The sequence below is a fragment of the Halichoerus grypus genome, chromosome 4, assembly GCF_964656455.1.
Source record: "Halichoerus grypus chromosome 4, mHalGry1.hap1.1, whole genome shotgun sequence".
Lineage (NCBI taxonomy): Eukaryota > Metazoa > Chordata > Mammalia > Carnivora > Phocidae > Halichoerus > Halichoerus grypus.
The window spans coordinates 173,185,222-173,203,991 of NC_135715.1; the positions used below are offsets into that span (position 1 = coordinate 173,185,222).

General features: G+C 40.3%; 1 protein-coding gene across 4 annotated transcripts in view; it reads left to right on the top strand.

The window, feature by feature from the left end:
- XRCC5 (X-ray repair cross complementing 5) overlaps window positions 1-18,770 on the top strand; it is a 91,011-nt gene that overhangs the window by 16,182 nt on the left and 56,059 nt on the right. For all 4 annotated transcript variants that reach the window (XR_004915133.2, XM_078071292.1, XM_036085310.2 and 1 more), the window contains exons 7-12: window positions 20-134; window positions 2,427-2,565; window positions 5,599-5,711; window positions 10,634-10,696; window positions 15,652-15,789; window positions 16,629-16,719. Coding sequence is in view for 3 of the 4 variants with exons in the window: in XM_078071292.1 (XP_077927418.1) it covers window positions 20-134; window positions 2,427-2,565; window positions 5,599-5,711; window positions 10,634-10,696; window positions 15,652-15,789; window positions 16,629-16,719 (659 nt within the window). In the remaining variant the exon portion in view is untranslated. The remainder of the gene's footprint in view (window positions 1-19; window positions 135-2,426; window positions 2,566-5,598; window positions 5,712-10,633; window positions 10,697-15,651; window positions 15,790-16,628; window positions 16,720-18,770) is intronic.

The following is an 18,770-nucleotide window of genomic DNA, read 5'->3' on the forward strand; positions in this document are numbered from 1 at the left end:
TATATATTTTTTTATTAAGTGAGAGTCTGAGACAACTGTGTGTCTTTAAGAAAATTGAGAAGCGTTCCATCCCTTGGTCCTGCACACTGACCATTGGCTCCAGTTTGTTTATAAAGATCGTGGCTTATAAATCGGTAAGTGGTACATACACATTTTTAATTTTAAATTTTTTAAATTTATTTTTAAGTAATCTCTACACCAGACACGGGGCTCAAACTCATAGCTCAGAGATCAAGAGTTGCATGCTCTACCAATTGAGCCAGCCAGGCGCCCCCCACACATATTTTTTAAAGCAGTGCACCAGGGGCGCCTGGGTGGCTCAATCGGTTGGGCATCTGCCTTCGGCTCAGGTCATGATCCCAGGGTCCTGGGATCGAGCCCTGCATCAGGCTCCCTGCTTAGCGGGGAGCCTGCTTCTCCCTCTCCTGCTCCCCCTACTTGTGCTCACTTTCTCTCTGTCAAATGAATAAATAAAATATATATATATTTTTAAAGATTTTATTTATTCATTTGACAGAGAGAGTGAGCACAAGCAGGGAGAGTGGCAGGCAGAGGGAGAGGGAGAAGCAGACTCCCCACCGAGCAGAGAGTCCGATGTGGGGCTCGATCCCAGGACCTGAGACCATGACCTGAGCCAAAGGCAGATGCTCAACCAACTGAGCCACCCAGGCGCCCCATAAAAAAATCTCAAAAAAAAAAAAAATAAAGCAATGCACCAGGCAGGCAAATATGCTTATATAAGGAACTGACAGTTCATTTGTGGGTTATTCAGTACCATAATTACTGCCTAACTGCTCTCCCTGTTCATCTCTATTTAGCTTTTTTATGTAAAAGGCATATTAGGAGAGAAAGTTTTAAGAATCATCTGTAATCCAGGTTGATTCCCTCCTCTCCCTTTTTTTTCTTTTTTGAAAGAGAGAAAATGGAATGCATGAAGTCCTATCACTATAGTATCATAGCAGAAATATGGATACATACTAAAGAAGTCCAGAGTTTTTAAAACTCAGTCTCACCCAGTTCAGTTAACAATCTGGTGGCAACAGTGTCTGTGAACTATCAAACACTATTGGCTTGTGACTGTGAAATTGCTTTTTGTAGTCTATGTATGTTTGTACATAATAGCACACTTTCAAAAATAAGTTGCTTTTGGTAATTATTTGATGAAATTGCAGTTTGAGTAGGAGTCTGTGATCTATGCCTCCATGTGACCCTTCTTGCCTGTTTTCTTTAAATGAATAAACTAGGGCGCCTGGGTGGCTCAGTTGGTTAAGCGACTGCCTTCAGCTCAGGTCATGATCCTGGAGTCCTGGGATCGAGTCCCACATCGGGCTCCCTGCTCGGCGGGGAGTCTGCTTCTCCCTCTGACCCTCCCCCCTCTTGTACTCTCTCTCTCTCTCATTCTCTCTCTCTCAAATAAATAAAATCTTTAAAAAAAAATGAATAAACTAAATACATACAAACATTTAAATATAGAAAATACACAAAAACATGTATTTATATATTCAGGGACTTAATTCTTTTTTTTTTTTAAAGATTTTATTTATTTATTTGACAGAGAGAGACACAGCGAGAGAGGGAACACAAGCAGGGGGAGTGGGAGAGGGAGAAGCAGGCTTCCTGCTGAGCAGGGAGCCCGATGTGGGGCTCGATCCCAGGACCCTGGGATCACGACCTGAGCCGAAGGCAGACGCTTAACGACTGAGCCACCCAGGCGCCCCACAGGGACTTAATTCTAAAACACATGCTACATCCATGAAAACCTTGGAGGTACTTCTTTATTTCAGCCGCCATCAAGCCTGGAATAGAATACAGTCTTCTCCTTTTTTTTTTTTTTTTAAAGGAGATTTTTAATTTTTTTTTAAGATTTTATTTATTTAGTTGGGAGAGAGAGAGCGAGCACGAGCAGGGGGAGCAGCAGGCAGAGGGAGAAACAGACTCCCGACCGAGCAGGGAGCCCGATGTGGGACTTGATCCCAGGAACCTGGGATCATGACCTGAGCCAAAGGCAGACGCTTAACTGACTGAACCACCCAGGCATCCCTCCTCTTCTTTTTTTCTAGTTTTCTTTTTGGATTTCCTTATTGAGTTCTGGCCCCTGATAGATGGCTCTCCCTTTCTTCTCTATTGGAAAACTGTAGTAAAAATGTGTGGTCCCATTTTATGAGTCTGAAGGTTTTGTATAGAAGGTGCTTGTGTATATACAAATATGAATATTTATCTGTGGATTACCTTTGGGGAAAAAGTGAAACACAGCAGGAGTTATGAAATAAGTGAAAATTTCCACAGTGGATAAGAGCAAACAGAACAGTTTAGCTAGAGTAATTATTACAGATTTTTTCATATAAAGCAGAGAATATATGGGGTTTTCATTTTTTGTTGATTAGAATCCTGGCTTTCCTTGTTTTCCCTTTCTTTTTGGAATTAAGATTATACAGGAGAGAGTTAAAAAGTCGTGGACAGTTGTGGACGCCAGAACCCTCAAGAAAGAAGATCTACAGAAAGAAACCGTTTATTGCTTAAATGACGACAATGAAACCGAGGTCCCGAAGGAGGACACTATTCAAGGTGCGCCCGTGAGACAGCTGCTTCCGGGCGGTGGGAGGCAGACTCGGGTTTGTACTGGTAGTGTTGGCAGATGTTTTTCTCAGTTCTGGAGACATGACCATGGGAGGGACCATGAGGCGCTAGGTCCTAAATTGAGCTCATCTGTCGCGTCTGAGGCAGGATCTGCTTGGGTACTCCATCTGAGTTTGACATGTCCTCCAGTGACAGGACTTAATACTTGGTTTTATTTTAAAGTTTGAAACATACTAGCTAAGAGAATACTTCTATTAATGTGGCTGAAGCAGGTTTCTTTGTTTACTCTGGTTCACGTCTTACTTCCATGGTGATTATTCTTCTGAGTGCCTATTTCAGGTCTTAGGAATCTTGCCAGCTGTGCTACCTTCGGGTAATTTAGGGGATCATACACATTTGTGTCCATTATATGGCTTTATGTTCACTAGGATGTTTACAGTTGTACTTCATGTGTGATACCCATTTGATCTGTGTAGTGTGTCTAGAGGGCAGTTCTATCCAGAGGGCTTACAAATTAGCTGAGAGTGTCTGAATTTTCAAGAGCTAAAATTACGAGATATCAAGATGGTTAAGATAGAAACTAGAGTCTTTAGATAAATTCATTGCCAGGCTTTGTGCTTCCCAGTATAATTTTAATTTGCAAGCCTTGAAAAAAATGCCTTTTGTCTGTGGCACTAAATCTCGATGTTTGTGTATATATGTATGTGGGCGTGGGGGAGACTGGTTAAGGCGCTGGTGGTTGCAATTCCTTCCTTTCTCCTGATCGATTACGAATAAAAAATGTAATCAGTATCCTGCAATCCCTACTAATTCTTTAATTCAGTTCTGTATTGTAGTGTAGTCAAGAAGGTGAGTTTTGGAGTCAGACCTGGGTTAGAATCATAGCTCCATCAGTTACTAATCATATGATCCTCCTATAATGACTGAAGGAAGAAGAGCATGATTAAACGCATAAGACCAGGAAAGTAGAGAGCTTCTCAGTGACAGCAGGTAGTTGGGCTGGTGTGTCGGGCATACACAGTTTAGTACTTGGGAACAGTATCCCATAGACGACCTGGATTTTCCCTTTTAATCATCACAACAGCCTCATGGAACAAGCATCCCACTCTTGTTTCCATTTTACAGATGAGAGAATTGAGGCTGAAAGACACTCATTCACGTATTCAAAGTCGTGCAGCTAGCAACTGGCAGAACTCGAACCCAGGACTGCCCTACTTCAGAGTCTTTGTTTCTACAGACTGTTCTGAATTAGGAACGACTTTGAATGACAGGCTGAAGAGTTGATGCTTAATCTTGAAAGCAACCTGGAGCCATTTCTAGTTTTGAGGAGCAGAGTGTCATTGAGGCTATGTGTTAAGAAGATTAATATGACGGAGATAAGGTGCCAGTTCTTTCGGTTGCAAGCAAAAAAACCAAAACAAAACAAAACAAACCAGCTCTGTTTATTTTAGGCAAAAAGGACATTTATTGCTGGGGCAATAATGGAGAGGGAAGAGTTAAACATTGAGTTCAGAGAACACAGAAGCAGCTTTTTTGTCTTATACCTTGGTGCAGCTACCCACATACTTCTTTCACCTGTCCTCCACTCTCTGCCCCCTAATATGCAGACAGAGGCCCTAGCAGACATATGTGTGCCAAGGAATACGGTTATATGTTGCAGTCTATTCTGTGCTTTTTGCCATGTACAAAATTTAGATATTGATTTTCCCTTTCAGTAGATGAACCAGAAAACAAGGCAGTTTCAATTAGAATTTTCGAGTTTAAAAAATTCAAGTAAGATGTCTGATGACAGAGAAGAGTTAGGAAGAACATTTGGTTTAGTTACCACTCTTAGTCATTTGCCATACATTTCTCTGATAATTTTTTTTTTTTAAGATTTTATTTATTTATTTGACAGAGAGCGAGAGCGAGAGAGTACAAGCAGGGGGAGCTGGAGGCAGAGGGAGAAGCAGGCTCCCTGCCAAGCAAGGAGCTCAATGCGGGGCTCGATCCCAGGACCCTGGGATTATGACCTGAGCCGAAGGCAGATGCTTGGCCGACTAAGCCAGCCAGGCGCCCCTGCCTGATAATTTTTTGTTGGAGTTTTTGTTTTCATCACCAGCTTTTTTAAAAGACATATATGAAAATACAAATATATTTTTTTAATTAAACGCATGGCATTAACAGATTGACAGGAACAGATAAACTGGATCACAGAATCTACCCCAAACGTACAAGTTTCTTTGTTTCTTGGAGTAAAGTTGCGCGTGCTTTTCCTTTCCATTTACCCAAGGCCAGAATCCTTGGAATTTGATGATCATTCTTCCCACCAAATACAGGAGACTGTGTATTGAAAGGGCATGACTTTCCATAGAACAGAGGCGCTGGAACAGGACTGGAGTTATTTTTAAGAAACTGAGAGCCTGTATTTGTATGAATAACCAAAGTAATTAAGAAAAAAAACAGATAATATAATCCCAGAAATGAAGTAGGTTTAAATGCAGAAAAATAGCCAACTTATCAATTGAATGTTCCTAAATATAAGAGTTTTGGCTTCTCCCATTAGGCATTTGTATGTCTCCAGCATGCATTTTGGAGAACATTTTATTCTGAAAATTTCCTTTGGGCATTTTTGTCTGTGGGTCTCCAGGTTTCTGAATAAATGTGTTCTTGTTATTATGTTTACAAATCACACTTGTACTTTAGTCAACTATAGTTTATCTTTGGAGGATAACTGGTACATTACATTTGCTACATTCTTTCTTCTAGGCTAGATAATCATTAAGGTAACTAGATTGCAGAAGATGCTACTTAAAAAATGTAATTAGATTTTAATCGCCTCTATACTGTGTATGTTGTTTGTGTATCTGCTGCTGCTTTTTCCCCACTGATCACAAGGGGCAGTAATTTGATTCCAGGGAACAGTATATGGAGGCTTGATCTGGAGTACGTGTGTATTGTTAATGTATGTGTAGGGCTAATTTCAGCTTGTAGAAAATGAGGCCCCATATGCTTAACAAATGCTCTTCTCTTGTTCTCTAGGGTTCCGCTATGGAAGTGATATCATTCCTTTCTCTAAAGTGGATGAGGAACACATGAAATATAAATCAGAGGGGAAGTGCTTCTCCGTTTTGGGATTTTGTAGATCTTCTCAGGTATAGCACTTACTTTACTCGTTGTCAACGAAAGAAATGAACTTTTCTCTTACTATTATTTGAGAGGGTATGCTTTCGATTGGTCCTTTTATTTACAATGTGTATTTATTTGACTTTTAGTTTTTTTGAATGTAGTCTGAGGATTAGTGTTAACTATCTTCAGTTTTTGAATAGAGAAACCAAGATGTAGAAAAGTCGAGAAGTCTTAGCATGAATCAGAATATATTCCATTGAGAGTCACTTCTTAGCTTGGCTTTCGGTCATAGCTCACATAGCCTTAAAGAAACATCATTCAGTTCTTTGCTATTGTGTTGCTTTCTCTAAACTGTTATGTATAATAGAGTGTTTTAGAGGAATGAAGGTCTACTTCGGTTTTGAATGACACCAGGCCTCGTAGAATATCATTGGTTTATGCTGGTCACCCTTCTTAACGTCCAACAAAGAGGTCTAGGATCTGAAGCCTGTCCTTAAGTCATACCTTCTTTAGACACCGATGCAGAGATACATAAAACACATAGCGGGAAATGCAGTAATTCACTGAGGGCCATGGGATAGCATATACTGTTCTAGAAAGGGTTATTAAAGATTCCTGGAGATCTTAGATTAAATGTTCTTAAGGTAGGCAACCAGAGAAAATGAATAAGCGTATCCTGTAGCGTATCTTTTCTAAGGCTCTATAGGGATAAAGCGATGTTTGTTGGTTCTAAAGAAATTCAAGTGAGAATTGTAATGAAAATAAATATTAACCAGTATACTGGATTTGAGCTTCTTCGTGTTGCTCTGGGATATAGTCCCTGTGTGCTTTGGTGTTAGAATAATTCTGCGAGGGTGGGGAGATGTTTTCCATGATATGCCCAAACTGTTGGATATGTTTTTAAACTTCTTAAGCTGGAAATTGGGAGTACTTACTGAAAGTTGGTAAGATTTTAATGGTGAAAATAGATACTTTTTGGAAGTTGAGAGTTTCTAACAATTCTCTAACAAATTACACTAAATATATATTTCTTAAAAATAAAGGTATTCACTCTGGGAGTTCTACAGACTTAAAACTTACAGTTGTTAATGGCAGTGCCCCTAAGCCTTTCCAGTGAAGCAGAACCTTCGTTCAGGCCTGTGTGTAAAAACTGGCCTGTTGGGAAGTGGGTATGCCTAATTCCCGTTAGCTCGAAAAGACCTATCCAAAACAACTGATCCGAAATTCATGACCCAAATAACTGAAGTTACCTGTGCCAGGGTGGGAATGGGGGGGCCTGTTTGGTTAAATGACAAAGCAAAAAAGAGTGAGCTGAACAAAAAGTACATTTTTCCATTTTAAAAGAGTTCTGTTAACTTAAAATTAACTTTTAAGTCATGACGTGTTCTCTAAATCAACTTATGTTGTTTTTAAGCTCTATATTTATCTTACGTAAAATCTCAGACGGGTACAATAAAGATAATCATAATAGTCACCATTTATTGAGTGATTGTAATATTCAATTCAATATAGTAAGCATTTTATGTGAATTCCCATTTAATTCTTATTACAACCCTCCTGGATAGGTGCCATGATAATATATTTTATACATTCGAAAATTGAGTATGTAATTGGTCTAAGGTCACAGCTAGAAGGTAGTAGAGATTGGTTTTGAACCAGGTCTCTCTGACTTAAGAGCCTATGCCATTAATCACTTGTAATTTGCCCACCAGGTGGACAAGCTGGTTTTTTTGACTGGTTTGGTTTTCATCCCTGCTTTCATATATTATCTTAAATGCATACGTATCTTTTTAAAATTAATTAATTGGTTAATTAATTTGGGGGGAACACATGAAAAAACACTTTCTATTTTGAGACAATTAGATTCACATGCAGTTGTAAGAAATAATACTGAGAGATCCTGTGTACCCCATACTTAGTTTCTCCCAAAGGTAACATCTTGAACACTATAAGGCAGTCCTACTACCAGGATATTGACATTGCTACAGCTTAGATACAGAACATTCCATCACCATAAGGATCTCTCCTGTTGCCCTTTTAGGGCCATGCCCACTTCTCTCACACCCTCATCCCCTCTTTAATCCCTGGAAACCACTCCTTTGTTCTCCAGTTCTATAATTTTGTCACTTTGGAAAGGCATATAAACAGAATCATACGGTATGTGACATTTGGGGGCTGGCTCTTCCCACTCAGCATAATTCTCCGGAGATTCATCCAGGTTATTGTGTGTACCGATAAGCTTGTTTTTTATTGCTGAGTAATATTCCTAGGTATGGGTTTACCACAGCTTTTTTTGTTTTGTTTGTTTTTTAACCAGTTATCCACTGAAGGACATGTTTTTCCCAGTTTTTGGCTATTATGAGTGAAGCTGCTATAAACATTTGAATACCAGCTTTTGTATAATGTCCTTCATTTCTCTGGGATAAATGCCCAAGGCTACAATTGCTAAATTTTGTAATAGTTTAGTTTTAAAAGAAAACTGTTCAGTTTTGTAAGAAAACTAAATGCCTAGTTTCTTCAAAAACTGTCAAATTGTTTCCAGAGTGGCTGTGCCCTTTTATATTCCCACCAGTAATGGGTGAGTGACTCAGTTTCTCCACATGCTTGTCAGCATTTGGCACCATTGCTATTTTTTTATTTTAACCATTCTGATAGGTGTTTATTTTTTTTCCATTTTATTCTTAATTTAAATTTAATTAACATATAGTATATTATTAGTTTCAGAGGTAGAGTTCAGTGATTCATTAGTCTTATATGATACCCAGTGCTCATTACATCACGTGCCCTCCTTAATGCCCATGACCCCAGTTACCCCATCCCTCGCCCCCCTCCCCTCCAGCAACCCCCAGTTTGTTTCTTGTGGTTAAGAGTCTCTAATGGTTTGTCTCCCTCTCTGATTTCTTCTTGTTCTATTTCCCCTCCCTTCCCCTATGATCCTGTTTTGTTTCTTAAATTCTACATATAAGTGAGATCATATGATAATTGTCTTTCTCTGATTGACTTATTTTGCTTAGCATACTACCCTCTAGTTCTATCCATGACATTGTAAATGGCAAGATTTCATTTTTTTGATGGCTGAGTAGTATTCCATTGTGTGTGTGTGTGTGTGTGTGTGTGTGTGTGTGTGTGTGTGTATACACCGCATCTTCTTTATCCATTCATCTGTCAGTGGACATCTGGGTTCTTTCCATAGTTTGGTTATTGTGGACATTGCTGCTATAAACATTGAGGTGCAGGTGCCCCTTCGGATCACTACATTTGTATCTTTGGGGTAGATACCCAGTAGTGCAATTGCTGGGTTGTAGGGTAGCTCTACTTTCAACTTTCTGAAGACCATACATATTTTTTTAAGAGCAAGGTGTTTTCCATAGCAACTAAGCACACACCTTTTAGTAGACTAGTAATTATCTTTAATGAGATCACATATTTTTCCATCCTCCCTTAAAGTGAGGGAAACTAACATTTCTGGATTGAATTGATGCGAGCATTTTTATTATATGAAATAGGTTTTTTGATCTTGGTGTTTTTGTTTTGTTTTTTAATTGTGAAATTGCACATTATTCTTCTCTTAAATTTTCAATTTGTCTTCCTCCAAGTTGTCGTTGTTCTGGGTACCTAATTGTAGAATGGGTAAGAATTTAGCCAGCACTTCTCCCAGATGTCTGGTTGTCCTTTGAGAAGTCATTTAAGTGTGTTAGGAAACAATATCATTAACTGTTCTTTCATCAATCAAGAACCATTACAGATTCTAATAGGAGGGCAAATCTATATGAATGTAGCAAACTTTGTAGTTTTAATATGGGATTATTCCCATATATCTTTAAATAATAGTTTTCAAATGGGGACTGGCAGTAGAGATGGAGGGCATTTGAAGTATGTGGGCCAAACCCCCACACCTTTGAGACTCCGTCTTCTGGAGCTGCTGTGATTCTGAAAGTGCTCAGTTTCTTGGCTTCAGAGGTAGGAGGGCAGAAGAACACTTGAGGAGCATTGCCCTGTTCAGCACATGGCATGTTCTTACAGATAAGCTCCAGGCTCAAGATTACAGGGAGCGGAGAGAAGTTGATCTTGGTCAGTAGATGCAGGTAGTTGGTTATGATGCTAGGAACCCTGCAGTCTTCATTTCTAATCAGGTATCGGTGGAGCTGCTTTGACCCCTCTCCTACCCTGCCAGAGAAGTAATGGAACTAAAAGGGGGACAGAAGGACTTGCAGTACTTACTGTTGGTTTCACCAGTCTCCCCTCCTCCAGTGTGGCCCCCGCCCCCTGATGAGTTCTTCACTCTGGTCTCTACAGTTTGGCCGTGCCTCGTCTTTGCTCTTGGGATGAAGCCTAAGCCGCTTAACTTTGTTCATAAGACACTTCATGATTTGATCTTTGCTAATCTAATTTTTCACCTCTCCCCTCATACTAGGGCACTACACCTACTCCAAAAGCAGTTCCCCAAAGGTACTATGTTTTTATGTCATTCCAGACTTAATTCACACTAGTCTCTCTGCCCAGCACACTTGGGCGAGACTCTTCTCTTTGTTCCTGTACATCCTTTAAGTCTTGACCTAGGTGTCAAGCCTGCCCCGACCAAGCTGGATGCCCTGTTTATGTGCTCTCGGAGCCCCGAGCTAGAATATTGCACTCTTGTGCTTTTGTAGTGCTGTACCCTAATACTGCAGTGCAGTTTCATATTTGTCTAAGCTCCTTAGGACAAGACTATATCCTGTTCATTATTGTGTTTTCAGTGCTCAGAACAATGTTTGACATATACTTGGAATTCAGATATATATTGTGTTTAATTGAATTGAACCTCAAATAATAAGGTGTTTCTAGTCCCTATGAATGTTTTTTTACTAAGACCATTTTGAATAGAATTTCTTAGTAACTGTGGCGTTACGGCTATCAGTGTTACTTATTTGGGTCAAAACCAATTGTTTTCCTCACTTAACTCTTGTAGGTCCACAGGAGATATTTTATGGGAAATCAAGTCCTAAAGGTCTTTGCAGCAAAAGATGATGAGGTGAGTTGACAGTGGGCCTTTGAGGTAGTGCCACAGAATTGAATTGTCATTTTAAGTGAGTTGTTTGGGGCTTTTATGGTTTAAAATGACGTTAATTCTTGCAACAACAGTGGGAAAGTTCACTGAGCTTTAACTCTGAAAATGGAGAAGTGATAAATGAATTTGTCATAGCATGAGCACAAGGCCCAAGGACATAGTCCTGCCACTGGAGACCAGGTGCGTATTAAAAACAAAAACATTTGAACAAATGCATTTAGGTGTGGGAATCTCCTGGTTTAATGTTGAGGAGGCTTGGGGTCAGGTTGACATTTTCATTGTCATTAAGCACTGAACATTTAGCACTGGCTTTAGCATCCTGGAGATAAGCTTTAGTGTTTTACTGGGCCACTTCCCTCATCTAGAAATTCGTCTTTGTCCCCTTCCCTCTCTCTTTGTACTCTTCTCGCACCTCCCCAGGAGATTCAGTTTTCAGGCTGGTTTTTGCCTAACAACCCATGACCATTGCATCCTACAGTCACATCTGCCCTCTCTGTAAACATTTCCTGTTCAGTCTCCGAGTTGGAACTTGTCATGTGGAGATGTTGAACTTTACTGGAATATTGCAGTCTCGTATCTGCTTAAGACTACGTAAGCAGGGATCCAAGTTCCAGAAGTATATTTGCATTTGAAGTTAGTAAACTGGATGTAGAAGGCTTGTTTGGGATGCGGGGAGGGTGGAGGTAGAAGTGATCTAGTCCGCTTAGTCCCCTTTTCTGCTTTTTCTCCTCACTCTGGCTGTTGATCTAGTGAATAGGGGTGCCATTTTATTGGAAGAGTTAACTTAGGAGAATTGCTTTGTTTCCCATCAGTACTGAATGGATTCAGTCAGAGCATAGTAGGCTTATGTGAATCCTAGTTTACATGAGAATCCTCGTTCATGGATTTTTCCTAAGTCCTCTTGGGAATTATACATTTGTAGTATATATTGTCATCATAGCTTAACAGCATTTTAACTGAATTTTAACTCCAACTTACTGTTCCTTCACACAGAGAAAATTCTGATCACTTCATGTGATTGCTGGTATGCTCTTGTCGACAGCTTTGTGTTACGGCCTATGTGATTATCTAGACTTGCTAACTAAGGGCAGCCTTGTGCACGCAAAGTTCCAACCCAACCTCATACAGACCCTATAGATCATTGGGTTACTTTGAGGTCACTCAAGGAAAAAAAAATTATCCACTAATGGCAAAGGGCTACTCTTTGGTGTCATTCTTGATGTCCTAGTCAAAGGATAATACTAATAATTGAAGCTTCTAAGATAGGCAGGGGAGTAAGGAAACTATGTCAGGTGATGACTTCCAAGAAAACTTTGTAGGTAGGTAGGGAAGTAGGAGGGACATCAGACATAATAGCCCCCTTCATACATTAGAGAATTATCATGTGGAATAGAAATTAAATTAGGTTTCCTACCAATAGGTGGTAGTTTTGTTCAAAATGAAGAATTATTTTTCTTAACAACGGTTATTACCTCCAGGTGGATTGGTTTCTTATGAGATGGTCAGGTCTCCATTCCTGAATGTTTCCCAGCAGAGTCTTTATTTGCACTAGCCAGACTTGGGGGAGGGAATTTCATCATCATGTGGGTGGTTAAATTAGATGAATACTGTTGTTTTTCAACTCAAATATTCTATGATTCTGTGAATAATTCCTTTTAAAAATATGTTTTCTCTGATCATTAGCATGCAATTATTTTTTTGTATAGAGAATCTACACGTGTATATGATTTCTACTGTGTGTGGAGGAGGAGATAAAGAAGGGAAGGAAATGGAGCTTTAGTTGAGTTTCCCGCAGGTGTAGCATTGTGTTTATAATGTCACAGTCATCCCCATCCTTGCTTCCTTTAATATCCTGTTGGTTCTATCAAAGACACCCAGATAGAAATTTGCAAACAAATTGGAAGTAATCTCATCCTCAGACTCCCATTGTGCTTCTCTGGTCTCTCCAGTGGGATTTGTTAGACTGTACATGTTCTGTATTTGGTACATATCTCACTTCTGCTAGTAAAGAATGTATTAGCTCAGTGAGATCAGGGACTCATCTTTGTTTTCTTACAGGGCCTAAGACAGGGTGTAGCAAAGAGCAGGCACTAAGTAAATATTCCTTGAATTGAACTAAAAAGGTAACGAATCTGCCACTAAACCTATAGAGGATTTTGAAGACAAGTATTGAGGTCATAGGTTTTTGGTGTAGGAAATGAAAATATACATAGCTAACTTGGATAAAGGTTAACTATAATACTGAGAAAAGTACAGACAATGTGTTTGGGGAGTTATGGAGAGGGAGAGACTAAAGCAAATCTAAAATGGCAAGGGTATCAATTTACTGGGCCTTGAAAAGAGGTTAGAAGCTCAAGAGACAGAGATGTGGAGAGGGCATTCTAGCTAGGAGGAAATTGTAAGAGCAGAAAGCTACAGAGGAGGGAAAGTACAAGACTTGTCCAGGAATAATGGTCAGCTCACTGAGGCTGGGATAGTGGAACCACTGGAGATTCTTCTAAAGATTTTTTATTTATTTGAAAGACAGAGAGAGAGTGGGCACGTGCACTTGAGCAGGGGGAGGGAGAGGGACAAGCAGACTCTGTGCTGAGCAAGATCTCAACTGAGCAAGATCCCAATGCGGAGCTCAGTCTCATGACCCTGAGATCAGGACCTGAGCCAAAATCAAGAGTCAGATGCTTAACTGACTGAGACACCCAGGCGCCCTGAACCATTGGAGTTTCTTACGTAAGGGAATGACATGATCAGCTCTGTGAACTGGAGAGGTATTGATGGAAGAGATAGATTAGAGAGATAGCACAGAGGTAGAATTAGTAAAGTTTGGTGAACACTTGAAGGCGAGGGATGAGTCAGGTGGCATTACTGAAGACTTGAGGTCTTCTCGTTTGGGTGATTGGGAGGTGGAGTTCATGAGGTAGGGAGTACTGGAGGAGAATGGGGGAAAGATAGTAGTTTAGTTTTGGTCATGAACAGTTTGAGATACCTGTGGTATACTACCAGCTAGTAGGCAATATAAGTCTAGATCTTAGGAGAGTTTTAAAGCTGAATATACAGATTTTTGATTCATCAACTCAGGGGACTGGATAAAATAATTCCCAAGTAGAGTTTCAGAGTGAGAGGAGAGAAAGGCCAAGAACAGAATTTCAAGATTAGTCGAAGAAGAGAAGAGTTAGGGGAAGACTGACCCACAAAGGAGAATGATCAGAGGAGAGTATTGTTTCTGAAGCCAAAGGAGAAAGTGCAGAGAAAGAGGAGTGGTCAGATGCTGCTGAAAGGTCAAATAGAATGGGAACCAAGGATTGGCAATTAGGAGGTCATAGGTGACTTTGCAGAGTAATTTCAGTAAGTAAGGTGAGGGCAACAGCTGGATTAGATTGAAGAATAATTGTGTTGTAAGCCGTGAAAACACCAAGACTGTTATTTCATGAAATTTAGAGGTGAAGGGAAAGATATAGATAGTAATTTATGGAGAGGGGGGACAAAGAAAGATTTTGTTTAGGAAGGCTGAGACTGGAGTTTATTTGGAGTCTGAGGGTATGAATTGAGAGAAGAAAGATTAAAGTGATAAGAGAGAGGAGCCACATAATGAAGTAAAGTTCCAGAAGAGGTTACAGTAAGTGTGATCAAATGCAGATGTATACAGTGTGGCCTTGAAGTGGAGAGAGGGCACTTAAAAAAAAAATCTGAAATAGAAATAAAGCGGATAACAATCCCTTTTTTTTTTAGGCTCAGTATAGTTATTTATCTTTACTGTATAATCATGTAGATATTATAGTGTAGTTCAATTAAGAAAAGGTACTCTGTTATATACATCTGAATTTATCTGACCAAAATATGGGAAAAAAAGATTAATCAGTACATGATCAATATATATTGAAGAGACTCAAAAATCATTGTGAACTAGGCACGAATGGTTCTGGTTACAACCAAGAAATGACTTAGCAGAACCTCTTTAACGTTTGGCATGAAAAGGATCCAGAAAAAAGAGGTTAATGTTTTCTATTTTATTGTCAGTTTCAAATTATAATACTAGTAACTCCAACGGAGGCTTTGGAAACACTAAAAGTACTCAAGTACTCAATATTTTTCCTGTTCGGTCTATATATTTGATCTAGTTATCAACAATAGGGTCCAAGAGTAATTTTTATAAGCACAAAATTTCTCAAAACTCAAATTCTAAATAAAAATGTTTATAGCACTAGAGCTCAGAAGTTTGCTGTACTGATAATCTGTAACTGCTGATAAAAAATTTCTTTAGTAGCATTGCTAATAAAGCTATGCTGTTTTACCAGCTAATAACATAGGTTGTAAGCATAGTAGAAACAATGTATAACTTAAAGACAAAAGAACTTTCTTTTTCTAAGTGGATAACAATCTTGTAAGTACGGTTGACCCTTGAACAGTGGAGGGTGGAGAGTTGGGGGTGCTGACACCCCATGCAGTCAAAAATCCAGTATAATTTTTGACTCTCCCAAAACTTAATTACGAATAGCCTACTCCTGACCAGAAGCCTAACCAATAACAACAGTCACTTGCTATGTTTTATATACCGTATTACAGTGAAGTAAGCTAGAAAAAAGAAAATGTTAGGAACATCGTAAGGAGACTGCATTTGCGGTGCTGCGCGGCTCGGTGCGCGGGTGGGCCCGTGCATTTGCGGTGCTGCGCGGCTCGGTGCGCGGGTGGGCCCGTGCATTTGCGGTGCTGCGCGGCTCGGTGCGCGGGTGGGCCCGTGCATTTGCGGTGCTGCGCGGCTCGGTGCGCGGGTGGGCCCGTGCATTTGCGGTGCTGCGCGGCTCCGTGCGCGGGTAGGCCCGTGCATTCCATGCGCGCGTGCTCCCGGTTTGGCTGTGTTGAGTTGTGTGGGGAAAGAAGGCTCATGCGCGGGCTCCGTGTTCATCCTGCGGCTCTCTTCCCAGGCAGCAGCGGTAGCGCTCTCCTCCCTGATTCACGCCTTGGATGAATTAGACATGGTGGCCGTAGTTCGATATGCCTATGACAGAAGAGCTCATCCTCAGGTTGGCGCGGCGCTTCCTTATATCAAGGACGCCTATGAGGTAAAACCCACAGTTCTTTCACTGTTCATTTTTTCCCGTCAGTTCCTTTATTCCAGACAGTGCTTCTCAACCGGGAACGTGCATGGGAATGACTTGGGGTTCAGATTCTGTAGGTCTGGCGCGCTGCCTGAGACTGTGCATTTCTCACAGATTCCCAAGTAAGGCTGACGCAGTTGGTCTGTGAACCACACACTTTCAGTTGCAATGAAAGAACGTAAATTATAAAAGTATGTGAGGAGCTTATTATTAAATCAAATTAGTGAAGGTTACCTGTAAGCTTATGTTTGCCCAATCCAGTGACCTCTCCGTTCTCACTCTTCTTGACCTCGCAGAACCTATTGGGGATAGAGAGTGCCCCTAGTTTTACAAATGAAGACTATGGATAAAGGTCAAGGGTATGATTTTGTTGTGGTTGTTGAAAAATTCAGTTTATTTAGGGTTCTCCTGTTGAAAATACAGGCTTAGATTCTTGACCATCTCCTGTTTCTCAGAGAACTTTCTGTGGTAGAACTGGAAAGGAGAAGGCAAATATCTTGACTTCCCGATATGCCTTCCAGTCACTGTGACTTTTCCATTTGCTGTATTGGTCACACATTTCGCAGGTGTTCTTTGACAGTCTTTCTTTTAAGTATTTTTTTTTTATGTTTAATATTCTTTGTACTGTTCACAGTTGTAAACAGTGAATAACAGAAATCAAAGCAATTTACTTACCACGTACCAGACTTGACTTGTCTGATTTTTGAAATACTTCTGTTGCGTCCACTTGCATGGTGCTTGACCACCTTTATATTTTTTCCATTAATTTGGTTTCTGCTTTTACCTCCTCTCTTTCTCATTAGTGTTTAATATATGTGCAGCTGCCGTTTATGGAAGACTTGCGACAATACATGTTTTCATCTTTGAAAAATAATAAGAAATACATTCCCACAGGTGAGTTTATTTCCATTTTGCTCATTAATTGGCTCTAAACACAGACTGTCCTTGGGAAATCACCGGTCTGCAGTCATTGATCGGGGCCGGGAGACTTCACAGGGTGGAATTACTTGGATTCCAGTCGTGCTCGTACACAGTGATGATGAAGGTGGTGCATCAGGTTTTTTCGTAGTAGGGATAGATTTGCCCTGAACTCTCCAAACACTGTCTGGCTTCCCCCCTCTGACTTAGAGCTTGTAGCTAGGGAGCAGCTTATTGGAAATGGATGTACATTCTCTAGTTGTGAACCAGTTCGCCCTCTGCTGAAGTGAATTGATGTGCAGTGTCAAAGCTGTGACTTTAGTGTCCTACATAAGATACGATGTAACTAATTTTGAACCGAAAACTAAGTGCTGGAGATTAACTTCTCTCTTTGTCCTTTCTTTGTAGTTTATAGGTAACCCTCCAGGGCTCCTTTTTCCTTGTTTCTGGGAGTTACTTTGAGCTTGATGAGAAAAGACCTTTATTATGCATCTGGCTACAAATGTCAGGGTGCCGCATGGAATGATTCTCACAGATAACAAATCCTATCTTAGAGCTCATAGTTTAAGACAGCTGCAATAAAATATCAGAGTGGGCCAATGTAGAGAATATATACCAAAAAGAACACAAAATAATGAGTAGATGTTTCAGTCTGAAAGTTTAAATCTGTGTCGTTATAGGATTAGGGAGTTGTGAGGTGAGTCTCAGAAGTGGGTTCTCTGTTTGTTTTTTTTTTGGTTAGATCCTTGAGGAGCAGTGTGCTGTAGAAAAGCCAAGAATCAAATAGACGGTAGGACTTGTGTCTTCACCTTCTAGAAATGAGTCCCTCCGCATCTTGGTGGAGCCAGGCATGGACTTGAATGTTTAGAAGCCTCCATTGTGTTACAGTATTATTTCTCTACGTCTTGATAATTTCAAACATTTATTGAGTAGACATTTAAAAAAGAGAACTTTGTTGAGAAATTATCACATGGACATAAATCACTCACCCAGGATCTAAATATCAAATATCTTTCAGTCTCTTGATTTATTTTCTGTGAGTTTGCATATTTTTATTTGGATGTTCTCCATTGGGAAATGGGTCGTTAAAACTGTTTGACATATGCCCCAAGTAGATATTTACATAGAGGTGTGCAATGCCAGAGTGATCTGGCCTGTTGTTAGTTTGATGTAGCAAATGGAAATCACTGAATGTTCACACACACAGGTGCAACCTCCTACCTATTGCCAGGTGGACCCTGCAGTAGTCAGTTTAAGATCGTGATGGCTGTGCCAGTGTCTGAAACCTCCCCTGGAAAGTCCAAAAATGGGACAGGAACTTATCAGGATAAAAATCCCTCCGCTCTTTCCTTTTGTAGTAAAAGAGATATTTGAAAAGGGAAGAACAGAAGCACAGGGGGCTTTTTAGGAACTGCTTACTCTTTTCCACCCTTTGCCTAATGGCTGTGAATGATCCAAAAACAGCACTTCAGCTTTTAACAGCTGAGCTGCTGTATGAATCAGAATGGAAGTTATACATGGTGGTTTAGGTAGAAGTGTTTTTGGAAAGTATTGCCTTTCATCCACATTGCCTTGGACTGTGCCCCTTTTTGTTGAGTCGGTAGATTTTTACTGAGGAGCACTTGCTTTCTGCTAGGTATTAGCGAGATGATGAAGATGTCATGTTCCTGCTGTCAAGGATCTTACAGTTTGAACAGGGCGGGGTAGACAGGGACACAGGTGTGCATATAGGCCATGAGGTCTGGGAGTGGAGAGAGCTCGTTCTGACTTGGGGAGATTGGGAAGGAGTCCACTCTGTCTGGTCTACTGGTATCTTCCTGTTAGGTTACTCTTCCTCTTAAGTCACTCTGACACAAGATCTAGGAAATCCTGGTAAATCTTACACCTCATCACCAAAGGTACTGGCTTTTTCTTTTTCATGTTTTTCTCCTTTAGCTAATTACTAATTTTTTTGAATGTACTAAGTCATTGAATACTGAATATCTTGAGTCTCCGTATAGAAGTTGGATTTTGTATGGCTGTGGTGC